Source organism: Curcuma longa, chromosome 13, assembly GCF_044706935.1.
Source record: "Curcuma longa cultivar G26 ecotype Majalengka, Jawa Barat chromosome 13, ITB_CL_G26_1.1, whole genome shotgun sequence".
NCBI classification, from domain to species: Eukaryota; Viridiplantae; Streptophyta; class Magnoliopsida; order Zingiberales; family Zingiberaceae; genus Curcuma; species Curcuma longa.
Genome location: NC_133873.1, coordinates 5845454 through 5858279, shown reverse-complemented (window position 1 = coordinate 5858279; position 12826 = coordinate 5845454). Strand labels below are relative to the sequence as shown.

At 36.0% G+C, this 12826-nt stretch overlaps 1 protein-coding gene across 1 annotated transcript; it reads right to left on the bottom strand.

Moving 5' to 3' along the window:
• Window positions 1-1244: 1244 nt before the first annotated feature.
• Window positions 1245-12395, bottom strand: LOC141844562 (ATPase family AAA domain-containing protein At1g05910-like). The gene is made up of 10 exons (XM_074732599.1): window positions 12103-12395; window positions 8858-8962; window positions 6939-8720; window positions 6673-6861; window positions 6437-6579; window positions 4444-4683; window positions 2294-2480; window positions 2126-2191; window positions 1797-2031; window positions 1245-1638 (listed from the first exon to the last, which is right to left on the bottom strand). The coding sequence occupies exons 1-10, from the start codon at window positions 12310-12312 to the stop codon at window positions 1283-1285; spliced, it is 3513 nt and encodes a 1170-aa protein (XP_074588700.1). The 5' UTR covers window positions 12313-12395; the 3' UTR covers window positions 1245-1282.
• Between the last annotated feature and the right edge of the window lie 431 nt (window positions 12396-12826).

Genomic DNA, 12826 nt, shown 5'->3' with positions numbered 1-12826 from the left:
TTATGCCATTTTATTAGCATAATCAAATAAAAGGAATGGAATCAAACATATCTCATTTAGAGATTTTTTTCAGAATCATTACTGATACTAAGTAGCAAACACAAATTTGTATCCGTTTTGAGAGATATTATGCATATATATATATCATGATCAATTTCTTAGAAGATTCTTTCACAATGAACTTTGACTTTGATAAATGAGATTTTCAAGTAAGTGTTTATAGAATCTCTTTCTATCCGAAGAAATGATTCATCGAAATACTGTTGCACTCGAACTGATCTTATGCCCTTGATTCTTTTATCTTCTTTTTCTTTTTTCCTCCAAATAAAATTCTGTTCCATGCACAGTTGTTGTGGTCAATCGATGATATGGTTCAGATATCTTAGCAACTTTAAAGAATTCCTTCTTTTGTTTTTAATGCTTTTGAGTTTGGCAAATTTGAAGAAGTTATTCGTGTCCCGGCTTTCTACGCTTTGTCACTTGTACGATGAGAAGATTCAGCAGAAGTGAAAATTTATCGGAGTTTGATTAATTGCATTTGAAAATAATAGATTTGTGTGTGTTATTAAATTTCCATTCAAAGTTGTGAAAAGCATTCAACATAAGGCAGAAGAAAGTAAATTAACGATTGATTTTATGTTCGACAAAAGATGGAATCATAGAAAAGATTAACGAAAGAATAATAAAAGCGAGACGTATTGTGTGACTCATGAAATTCCTATTGAAATACAAATTGAAATGTGGAGTTTCAAATGAAATAGTAAAATTAATTTTTGATAAAAAAGAGGTTTATTCAAGTATATTTTTTTCTGTGATTTGCCTCAACCCGATTATGATCACTCCATCATGCTTGGCACTGAAATTCTAGGGATAAAATTTTTAAGATCAAGGCAATAACATTAGTTTAAATGTTATCCAATTTTTAATTCAAATTTATTTAAGCTTTTACATTTTAGAATTTATTTGATTTATTAATATTATAAACTTATTTGCAATTATTTATGGATATGAATAAATTTTTTTATCAAATTAAATATCAAATTTATTCATGAATATTCAATTCACTTACCACTCTGCTTATACTCTATAGGCTTGGAGTTTCACCTGCATGCGCCTAGCATAAAAGTTTCTCTGTATTCTCCCTAAATTTTAGACCTAAGTCGAGTCGATGAAACTATAACCGGTTAGTTTATGATACTAAAGTTGGGGGAAAGTTTACAAAGAATTATATAAGAAACTAAATGTGGTAGAAGGCCAGGAAAAAGGCTTTGATATATTGAAGTTAAATATTTGCATCATCCTCAACAAATTTAGAAAGATGCCTCAAAACCAGAAGCTTAGCATCTTCTCTATGTTTACTTCCTACTACTGTCACACCTTTCATTGCTCTGGTGTAGAGCAGCTCAAGCTCAGGAATGCCATGGCCTTCGGTTCGCTCAATAAACCGCTGCTTCACAGCTTCTAACCGCTCGGAGAACTCTGCATCAGCCATATGAACATCACGCTCGCTTTCGTGAAGTGGAGCTACTTCTGATGCTTCTAACTGTTCCTTATTTGAATTGTCTACTGCCGGAGCACTTGCACCTAGTTCTCGAGATTCTTGCTGAACCGCTTCTGCGATAGATCCTTCATCGGTACCTGAAGCGAAAACAAAGACAAGTGGTTACTATGTGTTTATTTGATACTGATTACTAAACTAGGAAATTCAAGAAGAATAACAGTTTAGTGTGAAATTTAGTAGTATGGTCAGAATTTACTAATACTACACTTGGATATATTACAAAAGATCTCAATACCAGTATGGTTCTTTTGCCGCTTCAATGCTTCATAACTTTGTGTCAGATTTGCTTCTGGTTGTACATTACGGAGTCGGGCGCTTGCTCTAGTAACAGAAGCTAGTTGAACAACAGGTACTGCAGAAACATTCGATCCATCGACATCATCTGCCAATTGCAGGCAGGGGCCTTGTGCAGCAATTTTGTCACAGAATGAAATTAGTGTTGGATCTATCTGTGTCAACATACCTTCCACCTAAACAAAAAGACAATAGTTAAAAATAAATTCTGGAAAAACATTTGGATGAATAGTTAACAGTTGGTATAAAAAGAAAAGAAAATATTAGTACCACATCACGGAGTTCACAAGCTCTGCTTACGATCCTAGCACCAGTATAATCATCTTTATTGTAAGCCTGTGCAACATTTAGAGATATGGAACCTTTAACTGGTAAAAAAAATAATAATAAAGGACAAAATGCCCTAGTCACCATAAGAAAATGCAAAATAACAAGTACCTTGGCATTAGACACAATCAGGTCAATATCTTCTGAAAATTCTGAGCGGGTGAGGTATTGTCCACAATCAACTCGCTGCAAGATAGTTGCCATATCCATAGGATTATGAATAATAGAATGATAACCAGGTGCGTCCTCATCAGACACAGGATAGTGAAATGCACTAAATCGCTTGTCGTACAAAATCCTGAGAACACGGAATAACTTCAGCATGCCAATATTGTATACAGTCATTTAGATCAATATGTAATGGGTAAATAACTTAAATCATAAATAAATTTTGGACTACCTTGTAAATGAACACATAATTTCTTTTTTGTTGCAATCACGCATGACCATTCATAAGTACAGTTTTGAATGACTGTCAAAAATTATAGTGAAGATTGATGGAAATCTGAATGCAATATTTAATCAGCATATTTTGAATCCTTTGTATAATTATTTTATGATTCTATCTTGTTTTTCTTAAACCTCTCCCTTTCTCTCTCTTCCTCTCTTTTGCTCCTCACTTTTCTCCCTCTCTTTCCCCCACTTTGTAAACTTTTTACCTCTTTCCCTCTCTTCCTCTAATTCATTCTCTTCTTAATGCTACTTCTATTGCACCAGAATCAACAAACTGCAATGCAACATGGAACCTTAGCAACTCATGTTGTCTCTGTTGTTCGAGCAATCATGCCCTAAGTGATCAAGTTCAACTAAGTAGATTTGATCTATTTGACAAATGATTTAAATTAGATTAATATTGCGTTTACTAACGTATTTATTAAGTGTGCAGGAGCACACAAATAATTGTAGGTGCATTGGTTAGAAAAGTTCAAATAGGTCAAAATTGACCGAATACTTAGCAAATAGAAAATTACAACAGACGCTAGTAGATAAGGAAGTTTAACATGAGTTGTTAGATAGAAAAGTCTAAAAGTCAAGGTTGATCGAATATTTAGCAAATGGAGAAATCCAACATGTTAACAAAAAAAGTTCCAATAGGTCAATGTTGATCAGAAACTTGGTAGGCAAAGAAGTCCAACGAATTTGCAACCAAAGAAATCTAGAAGGTGAAACTCCCAAAAGGGGAAAATAGCTAGTTGAAACTAATTTAAGGTTATTCCAAAGACTATAAATAGAAAAGAAAGGGGAGCTAGTCTAACAACAAGAAAAAGCTACTATTCTACTATCATTCCATTTTGTTTGGAATGAAGCCTTTATATTTAAACTCTCATTTTTACGCAAGCTTTTCCTATCCCTTACTTTTTTTAATTTTACTGTAAAAGATTTTCTACGAGGTTTCTCCACCTCTAGTAAGGAGAAAATATGATGTTTTTTCGAGGTGAGCCACCTTGTCCATAGGCCGTGGAGTAAGAACATGGGAAGTCCAAACCATGGTACAGAGAACATGGGGGTTCCAAACCATGGTAAAAGAATTGAGTTAGCATTACTTAATTAATTGTCTATCTTACCTCTGCTTTATCTTTTCACAATGTAACTAGCTTTTAATTAAGCATTACTCAATTTTATTTAACAATTTTTTATATTTTAACTATTCATCCCCCTCAAACCATCTTGTACAATCCTACATCTGTTCCCTCACCTGCATTTGATCCTCTACAATGGCTACCAACCTTAGTCCCCTCCATCATCCACCTCCCAAAACCTTACTCTCCAACCTCCATCTCATCGTTCCACAATTTGTTCATCATTTTAGGTATAATCTAAATCTAATCTACCAACTCCACATAACATGCTTAAGTTAAGGGGCACTAAACTAATCTGAATGAGCATGGTTTCATATTAAAAAAAAAAAGAACAATAAGAGAATAGATAACTAGACAACTGAGCAAACCCAACACAAAGAATCAAAGTTCATGTTCATGCAATGGCAAAAAAAAAAGAGAGTAATTTACAGAACACAATACACAAATGTCACACATGTATGCTCACTTAATAGGCATATAAGGCGAGCATGACAAAACATCACAATCAGAGAGTCCAAATAACCTCCAGATGAAAATAACTAAAACAATAGTTGACAGTTTCACACATATGGCATCCCTTATAGGTAATTTACTAAAATGGAATTTGGTCGGTCAGTAAAAAATTGACAACTTATTCTTGGGAGACATTAATGTTCCAACATACAAAATTAAACAACATACCTGTTACAAACATCTCGGAGGCACATCCGTAGCCGGCGAAGAGCATGCTGCTCAGCCTCTGATTTTGCTTTGAGCTCTGAGAGTTTTGCATGACTTACTTCCTTTGGGGCCTTGGGAAGTTCAGGAAGATTTGTCAATTCTTTGTCTGTTGACTGCTCAAGTTGGATAGACAAGAGAGCTCCAACCATTTTCTCCCAGAAATTTAGCCTGTCATTTGTGGTTGGTTTATCCAATTGATACCTGCCAAAAGAAAAACCATATCCAAGCTGATTAGACAAGCATAGAAGCTTTTTTTAACACAAGTAAGATATAGTTTCAATATGTAACGATAGAAAGAAAAAGGTACTTATAAGGTATAAAACAAAATATAGTATGCATAGAACTGGAGGTAACTTTAAGGGTGGTTGTGTTTCATGAAGATTCAACGTGAGGTCCAGTTCCACGTATGAACCTCAAGTTTGGTAATCAAGCAGATTTGGAAAGAACTATTCCACAATAGTACAGTTTCAAAATTTAGTAATGCACTTTGAAATTCTACTCAATGCAAACCAGGTGTTCATAAACCATCTACACAACACAAAAAGGAAACTTAAAACTGAAATTTTCTATGGGACAATCATATGCTGGAAAAGATGACAAAAAAGGTCCCTGGAAACAAAATTGAATAATGCAGGGACAATCAAATCATGCATGTTAAACTATATCTAGATAATTCATTATTGAATCCTATTGTGACTTTTATTGAGAAGGTATAAGAACATCATCAGGAATCTATACACTTGAGCCATGGAGAAATCTAACCAACATTTAAAAAAAAATGCTAATCCCTCAATGCAGTCAACAAAATTAGTATACTTTGTCTCGCAATGTCCTTTATACATTGAGAAAGGGTAATGCCAACTTGACAATTAGCAATAGCATAGTTGTTAGAATAGAACAAAACACTATATCTATAGTATATATTGTGATTCAGAAGTAAAATTGTCCGTATTATATGTATAAATTGAGAATTAAAAAATTGTGATGATTTGATTTAGAAGAGGAGTCTTGGCGCAATACTAAAATTGATGTCATGTGACCTTGAGGTTACAGGTTTGAGTCGCAGAAATAACCTCTTGCAAAATGTAAGGTAAGACTGCATACAATAGACCCAATGTGATATGACTTTTCTCCGGGACCCCGCACTACGAGAGCTTCGTGCACCGAGCTGCATTTTTTTTATGATTTGATTTCACTCAATGTGATAAAAAACACATGTCTTATGTCATAAGGTTCTAAAAAAGGAAAGAAAATTCATCAAGAATTGATATGCCCATTAAAAAGGAAACCTAACCCAATAGATTCAAAATTAAACTGAAGTCATATGTAAAATAAGAAATAAAAGATGAATCTTCTGTTATGAAATAAAGGCAGAAATGTCAAGAGAGCATGGAGTCTTGAGATATAGAAATAAGAAAAATAGATGTAAAGTTGATGGTAGAAAAGGTGAGGTTGACATTCAACAATGATCGAGAAGAAAGTACAAAGACTATAAGCAAGTGTTGCCACTTAAAAATTGTCTTCCATTGCTCTCTTCAGGAAGTTCATGGCATTGAAACTTGGAGTCAATAATGAAAGTGAAGTTAACAATGATTTTCCTAGGATTTAATGTGTTTCTTGATGAAAGTCTATTGCCCATTTCATTTCACTTCATGGTGAAATGAAATACATAGCAATTTTGTGATTGGACCTACATGTTTTTTTATGGATCTCCTCCATTATTAATATTCTGCTAATAAAATAATATTAAATAGTTTATGTATTTTATGATGTAAAAATATTCCAAATAAGGTAAATGTATTCTTTAATATTTTTTTAATCTAAAACTTCATTCATGATTTGAAACTAACCACAAAGTATATCAATTTCGCAACCTTGACTATTAGAACTATAAATCTGGCCAATTATAACAAAGACTGGAAGAAAAAAGAAAAGGTCAAGTAAGCAAGCATACATGTTAGAGAGAGCAAAGATGGAAGTAGCATCTACGTCCATTTGTTCCGTGGATACTAAAGATGTTCCTATAACTAGAACTGGAAGATTTGAAGGCAATTCGTACAAAAGAGTCTTCAAAACAGCTTTAAGTAGTTGATCAGCCTGCAGAAAGTAAACACAATCTAGCATCTTAATCACATTTAGAAAATTGACAAGCTAATATAATTTAACTAGGGATTTGAATTTTCAACTCACTGTTTCCCACCAAATATGGAACTGTGGTAAGTAAAGTATAGAGGGAGTAGTTCTTCTTGCTTCACTGAATATATGCACCAAAGCCTCTTCTGGTGTCTTAGCACTAGGATCAGATAGAAGAGATGGAAGCCCAATAGAGTGAATAGGGAACTTCTCCAACTGATGTAGAATAGCTGCTCCAACATGGTCCTGTCATGCTTAAACAAATTTAGCAAGGGAGTCCAACATAGCCTCTAACTTACTGAAAGAAAATTATGAATTTATACCAATCCAGCACTTTCATCCCCATATATCAGAAGACGGGGCCTATAAACAAGAGGAATTCCAGAGCCATAGGAAAAGGCAGATAGCTTGCTGACATCTGAATTTGAAAGGAAAGAAAATATATCAGACAGTTGTTCCATTATTCTGTAAAGATGCCTTTGCAAACAGGGGGCAACAGTGGAAGACAATGGTCTGGAGTGCACTATGGATCCCCTGTGAGATGAAGGAGTGATCGTTGACATGGCTTCTAAAAAGTGACGCCTTTCAACCCTAACACTATCAACATCAATGACGAACTTCTCATCACTGGTATAGACTTGAGGATACTTCTCACGAAAAGCACGGATAGCGGCTTCTGTGCAAAGAGATTTTAGATCTGCTCCACAGTAGCCCACACAACTAGCTGCAAGTTCCATCTTTAACTCCTTTGATACAGGTTCCTTCCATTTACGTGTATGAATAGATAATATTTCAGCACGTGCCTCATAACCAGGCAAAGGAAAAATAAATTCTCGATCAAAACGCCCTGGGCGACGCAAAGCTCCATCAATGGCATCAATTCTATTGGTAGCACCTATCAGAACAACTTGTCCACGAGAATCCAACCCATCCATAAGAGCTAGCAATGTTGAAACGATAGAATTATGAATTTGCTCCTGTTTGCTGGATCTAACTGGAGCAAGGCCATCTATCTCATCAAAGAAGATAATTGAAGGTTGATTCCTTTGAGCTTCCTCAAAAAGCATTTTCAACTGTCTTTCTGCCTCACCAACCCATTTGCTGAGAACATCAGCTCCCTTGCGCATATAAAAGCTGACTTTCTGACCTGCTTTAGATGCAGCAGATGCTAATGCTCTAGCAATCAATGTTTTCCCAGTGCCTGGGTGGCCACAAAGCAGAACTCCCCTTGGAGGAGTTATGTGATATTTGGCAAAGAAATCAGGATATAGTAAGGGAAAGAATACCATTTCCTTAAGTGCATTAATGTACTCTGAAAGACCTCCTATGTCGTTGAAACTCACATTTTCATCCACTTGTAATGGCTGAATGTCTGCACCTCCCTTTGAACTTGGTCCAGCAGTTTGAATACCTGTAGATAATGAACTAATAGCTTCGCCCTGATAACTCCATCCGGATGCAGCAACATTTAATCCCCATGCTGTTGAACCATGTATATCCAGGCCACCCAAGAGCCATGGCATCCCACTTCTGTTTCGCATCCATGGGGTAGATGGGCCTTCATTGAATTCATCCACAAGAAGAGAATCATCTGTATCATCAGGTAAGGACAGACCTCGACGCCTATGAACTCGAGATCCATCTTTGCTCAGATATCTTTTGTTTTTGGAATTCATACCCCGATGAAGTATTTTTCGAGGGGACACAATTCTTTGTTTTCCCTCCTTTTCAGAATCAAGCCTACGAACCTCAGTGCGGTCCCTCAAGTCATACCGTTTCCTTCCTTCCTGTTCTTCACCCTCTTCATCATCACCGTCTTCTGCTACTTCATCACCCACTTCCTCGTCATCTCCCACTTCCTCGTCTTCTGCTACTTCATCTCCCAAATCACCATCCTCTTCATTTCCAGCATCCTCATCGACATCATTTTCATTTTCTGTTTCATCTTCAGTTTCTTGTTCTTCAGAACTCTCTTGTCCTTCCTCTGTTTCTTGGTATTCTCTTCTATCATTCAAAGACCTTCTAGGTCGCAATCCTTCTCGACGAGGAAGAGAATTAGTTCTTGTAATTCGTTTTCTCTGCTGAGAAGGCTGGTATTTGGAAGCCTGGGAAATCAGAAACAGAAAAACAAAGAAGGGGGGAAAACTTCAAATCAGGTGGGGAAAATTGTGTTTCAAGCTTCTAATGGAAGTTATTAATAAAGGAATGTGCATTTGCATATACAGGTAACTTGAGTAGGTACCATTAAACCATCATCTTCTGATCCAGAAGTATCTGTATCATAATCTTCTAAATTTATAGACATTTTCCGTTTTCTTGTTGAGCGGCGCAAGTTTGTTACCATAGACTACACAAAGAATAAGAAAAATTAGAAATAGAAATATGCTAGATCAAACAAAAAACTCAAGTGCTGTAGCGAACATGTTTAAGAAGCATCTGGATCAATGATCTGAGAAAGAAATCTAAAGAGGTGATGTAATAAAGAAGGCAAAAACCCAAAAAAAAAACGATAATAATCTACTACCTTATCAGAAATATTGACATGAAGGAACCAAAAAAATGACTTCTTTGAATTAAGAGGAGGTGCTATTCCATCATAGTATTAGTATTGATAAAAGAAGATGACATTGCAATAACACAGAAAGGAAGCAAGAAATACTTTTGGAGGAGTAACATTGATGAAACTCAGAACTTCTAAGGAAACATAGAAACAACTTCCTCTAATTGCCTTTACAAAGAAAACAACATAGAGGAAAAGAACGGGTGTTGTGACAAAAGATAAGGGTAAGGAACATATTACTAGTTTAATTGGAGAAGATAATCTCTAACTATTTGATTGGTACATGATACCACAGTTTAAAATCTCAAGCCATAATTTCGGTCTCATACTGGAATGACAATTTCGGTATTGTACTGTATTGTGTCAGTACAGGTTCGGGAACTTACTTCCATATATAAATCTATATGAATTAAAAAGTTGATTACATTAACGTTTGCGAGAAACATATTGCAAATTGTAGCAAGCATCTTGGCTATTGCCTACACCATGCTATTACCAGAAGGAAAGAAGGAATGTCATGCATCAAATCAACCTCATAGTTTTACAAAACCCAAACTAAACAATTCTCCTAGAATGTACCAAAATGGTTTCTCCTAGGAAACAATATATCAATTAATTAATTATATTATATTATATAATTAATGCAATATCAACTATGTTATTTTAATAATACATATAATTAGTACCATACATATACTATTAGTAACAATATATTATACAGAGTATATATCACACCTTTAATATCAATTTAAGTGGGCTGAGGCATGGAGCCCTTGGATCACATCAGGATTGATTATTAACCATCAATTTATTCAGTTGATCCAATTTAGATTAAGAGGTAGGCCTCACATTTCTATATAAAAATAGACAGCCCGGTACACAAACCTCCCATCAATGCAAGGTTCCGGAGAAGAGTCGGACCATATTGGGTCTATTGTATGCAGCCTTACCTTGCATTGTAAGAGACTATTTCTACAACTCAAATCCGTGACCACCATGTCACATGACAACAACTTTGCCCTTGCGTCAAGGCTCCCCTTCGCTCACATTTCTATAATATCAATTAATTATCATATATCAATTAAAATCCAACCTATGCCGTTGCAAAAAAAAAAAACACAACTCTCCCTAGAATCCAACCTCAATAGTGACTTTGTTGTGCGATTCACAGTTTGTGATCATCAAATCACGACTCCAAAGAGGACCCATATCAAATGAACCCCTTGGCAACCTTACATGACTCCTTCACCTATGTCACTCAATTCTTCCTCCGTTGATCACATCCTTCTGTGGTTCCACTTCTGTTGATTCTTGGTCAATCACCCAGTATACATTCACCTAGAGATTTCAAGTCTATTTGTAGCATCTTCTTCACCTCCTCTTTCCCTCCCTATGATCAATAGCATGATTCAGAACTTCATGAGGCACCTCACTAGGCATGGGCAACACAATTCCAGCATGGGCAACACTAGAAATTTTGACCATGCCACCCTGCACAACTCATAATTTCAAATCTTCAATAAGACCTTGTATCCATCAGCATAACAATGCAAGGCACTGGATCATACCAAAATTAGTAATTTGTAGATAAAAAAAAAGCGACTGGATATTTGAGAAAAAGACAAGACTATGGATTCAAATGAAAACTTAACAACAATTTAGTTGTATACCACAACACATTAGGAACCAAGAAAAAAACTATGCACGCAAGGAAACTCTTTCAACTAAAAAGATGAAATTAATAATTATTGTAATTACAGGAAGGGCGTTTTAGGTCTATAATTTAACCAAATATTAATAACTAGAGTTTGATTGATGTTAATGGCATTATGTGAGATTCATAGATTTAGAAGGATAGGTATGAGTGTCAAACTTTGTAATGGTAAATATATTGTTTGTAGTTTTGAAAGAAAAAATATGTATTTGCGCTTCAATCAAGTTTAAAGAATACATCTAGTGCATATTTTGGTCTACATTGATGAGACTAATCGGCCAAAGTTGGGACAATCAGTATATTGGGTGGTCCTTGACAAAGAAAAAAGGCATTAAAAGGAAATGAAATCTGAGTGAAAGAAGAATGATACTAAGATGGAATTAAATAATTGTAATAATTAAAATAAGGTATTTTGGGACTAAAATTATAACCAGATATTATTTGCTAGAGCTTGATTGATGTTAGTGACATTTGTGCCAGATTTATAGAGATTAAGTATACATATGGGCATCAAACTTAGTTATGGTAAATATATTCTTTTTGTTTTGTAACAGAAAATATGTATTTGCTCCTATTCATATTCAATCAAATTTGAAAATGCATCTATTTCATTTTTCCTTCTTTTTTTTTAAATGTTGAACTTTTCTTCTGAAACTCCAGTTAATCTACACAATCAAAACTTTACATATTTTGGCTCTAATAGGCATCATAAAAATTACATAAAAATATAGAAGCCTAAGGAATTACAGCAGAAACATGAATAATTTCTTGCAAGGATTTAAAATGTGAATACTATTACCATATGTTTTCCCCTCCAATTTGTACCATAAATACCTTCAATAATCCTCCAAATTGAGATCAACTTGAATACAGCTTAATCTCCTAAAAAAACTACCAAAGCTTGTATGCCAAACCTTCAAACTTAGTAGGCGTCAAGCCCATACTGTCAATAACAAACAAGATTCTGCAAGCATTCTTATCTAATACCAACTTCTAAAGGAACGTGGTGTGATTTCATGAACATTTTCCTTTGCATTCCGATAGACAGAAAGTGACTCAATAAAGAAGGATATTTATTGGTATCAACTGTTATATTGTAAAATTCCATAAGAAAGTGACTACGGGCTAAGTACCATAATATTAGTGAACTGTCAATTTTGAATATTTTCAAGTATCAATAAACACAACTGATGTGATGATGAGAGACACTTACATTTGGAGATGGAACCTTAATAGCGTGATTCCTCGGCCTCAACAGCCTCTTCACTATCTGGGAAGCAGCATCCCTCCGCTTAGACTTGATCCTCTTCCTTATCATGGGCTTGTAGTACAAGTAAGGCCGGCCAAAGTATTTAGGCCGTCGGCGGAGTCGATCACTTGTCCGCAGAGGCGCGATTGATGCCCCATCTCTTTTAGAATCCATAACACAGCACCAAATCCGCTACAGCGCCAGCATTCCCAATCATGCTAAAGCAATCAAACCCCCCAAAATGGGCAGCATTTTCAAACCCTAGCAAGAAGGAAACAGAAACCAAATCAAAAGATCCTGGTGGCAAATAAGTAAACCCGTTGACGAACCGAAAACCAGAGCATTCAGCGACTCTGGCGGTCGAGAAGGCATCGTTTTGCAAGTTTCAAACGGGAAACCGCAAGCAGGCGGCGACAAAACGAATCGGGAAGGGATTGAATCCGAACCCTAACCTCCAGATCGGCTCGGGGAGACCAGGAATCGCTTGTGCGAGCGGATATAGGGATCGCGCGGGAGACGGAGAAGGCGGAGGACGAGGGAGAGCAGAGGCGGGGGGCGGAAACAGAGCCGGGTAAGAAGTGAGCGAGAACTACCTCGAGACGAGGGGAGGGATTTTGGAGGAACCCATCTCGCGTGCGGAGCACGTGCGTGACGGCGACGAAGGGAGTTTTTCCTCTCGCGCCTCCGC

Coding starts and splice junctions, on each gene's coding strand:
- LOC141844562 (XM_074732599.1), bottom strand. CDS start 12,312: ATGGATTCTAAAAGAGATGGGGCATCAATCGCGCCTCTGCGGACAAGT. Junction 8,721..8,857: donor CAGAAGATGATGGTTTAATG/GTACCTACTCAA, acceptor CTGATTTCCCAG/GCTTCCAAATACCAGCCTTC. Junction 2,481..4,443: donor CTCCGAGATGTTTGTAACAG/GTATGTTGTTTA, acceptor CCGTGTTCTCAG/GATTTTGTACGACAAGCGAT.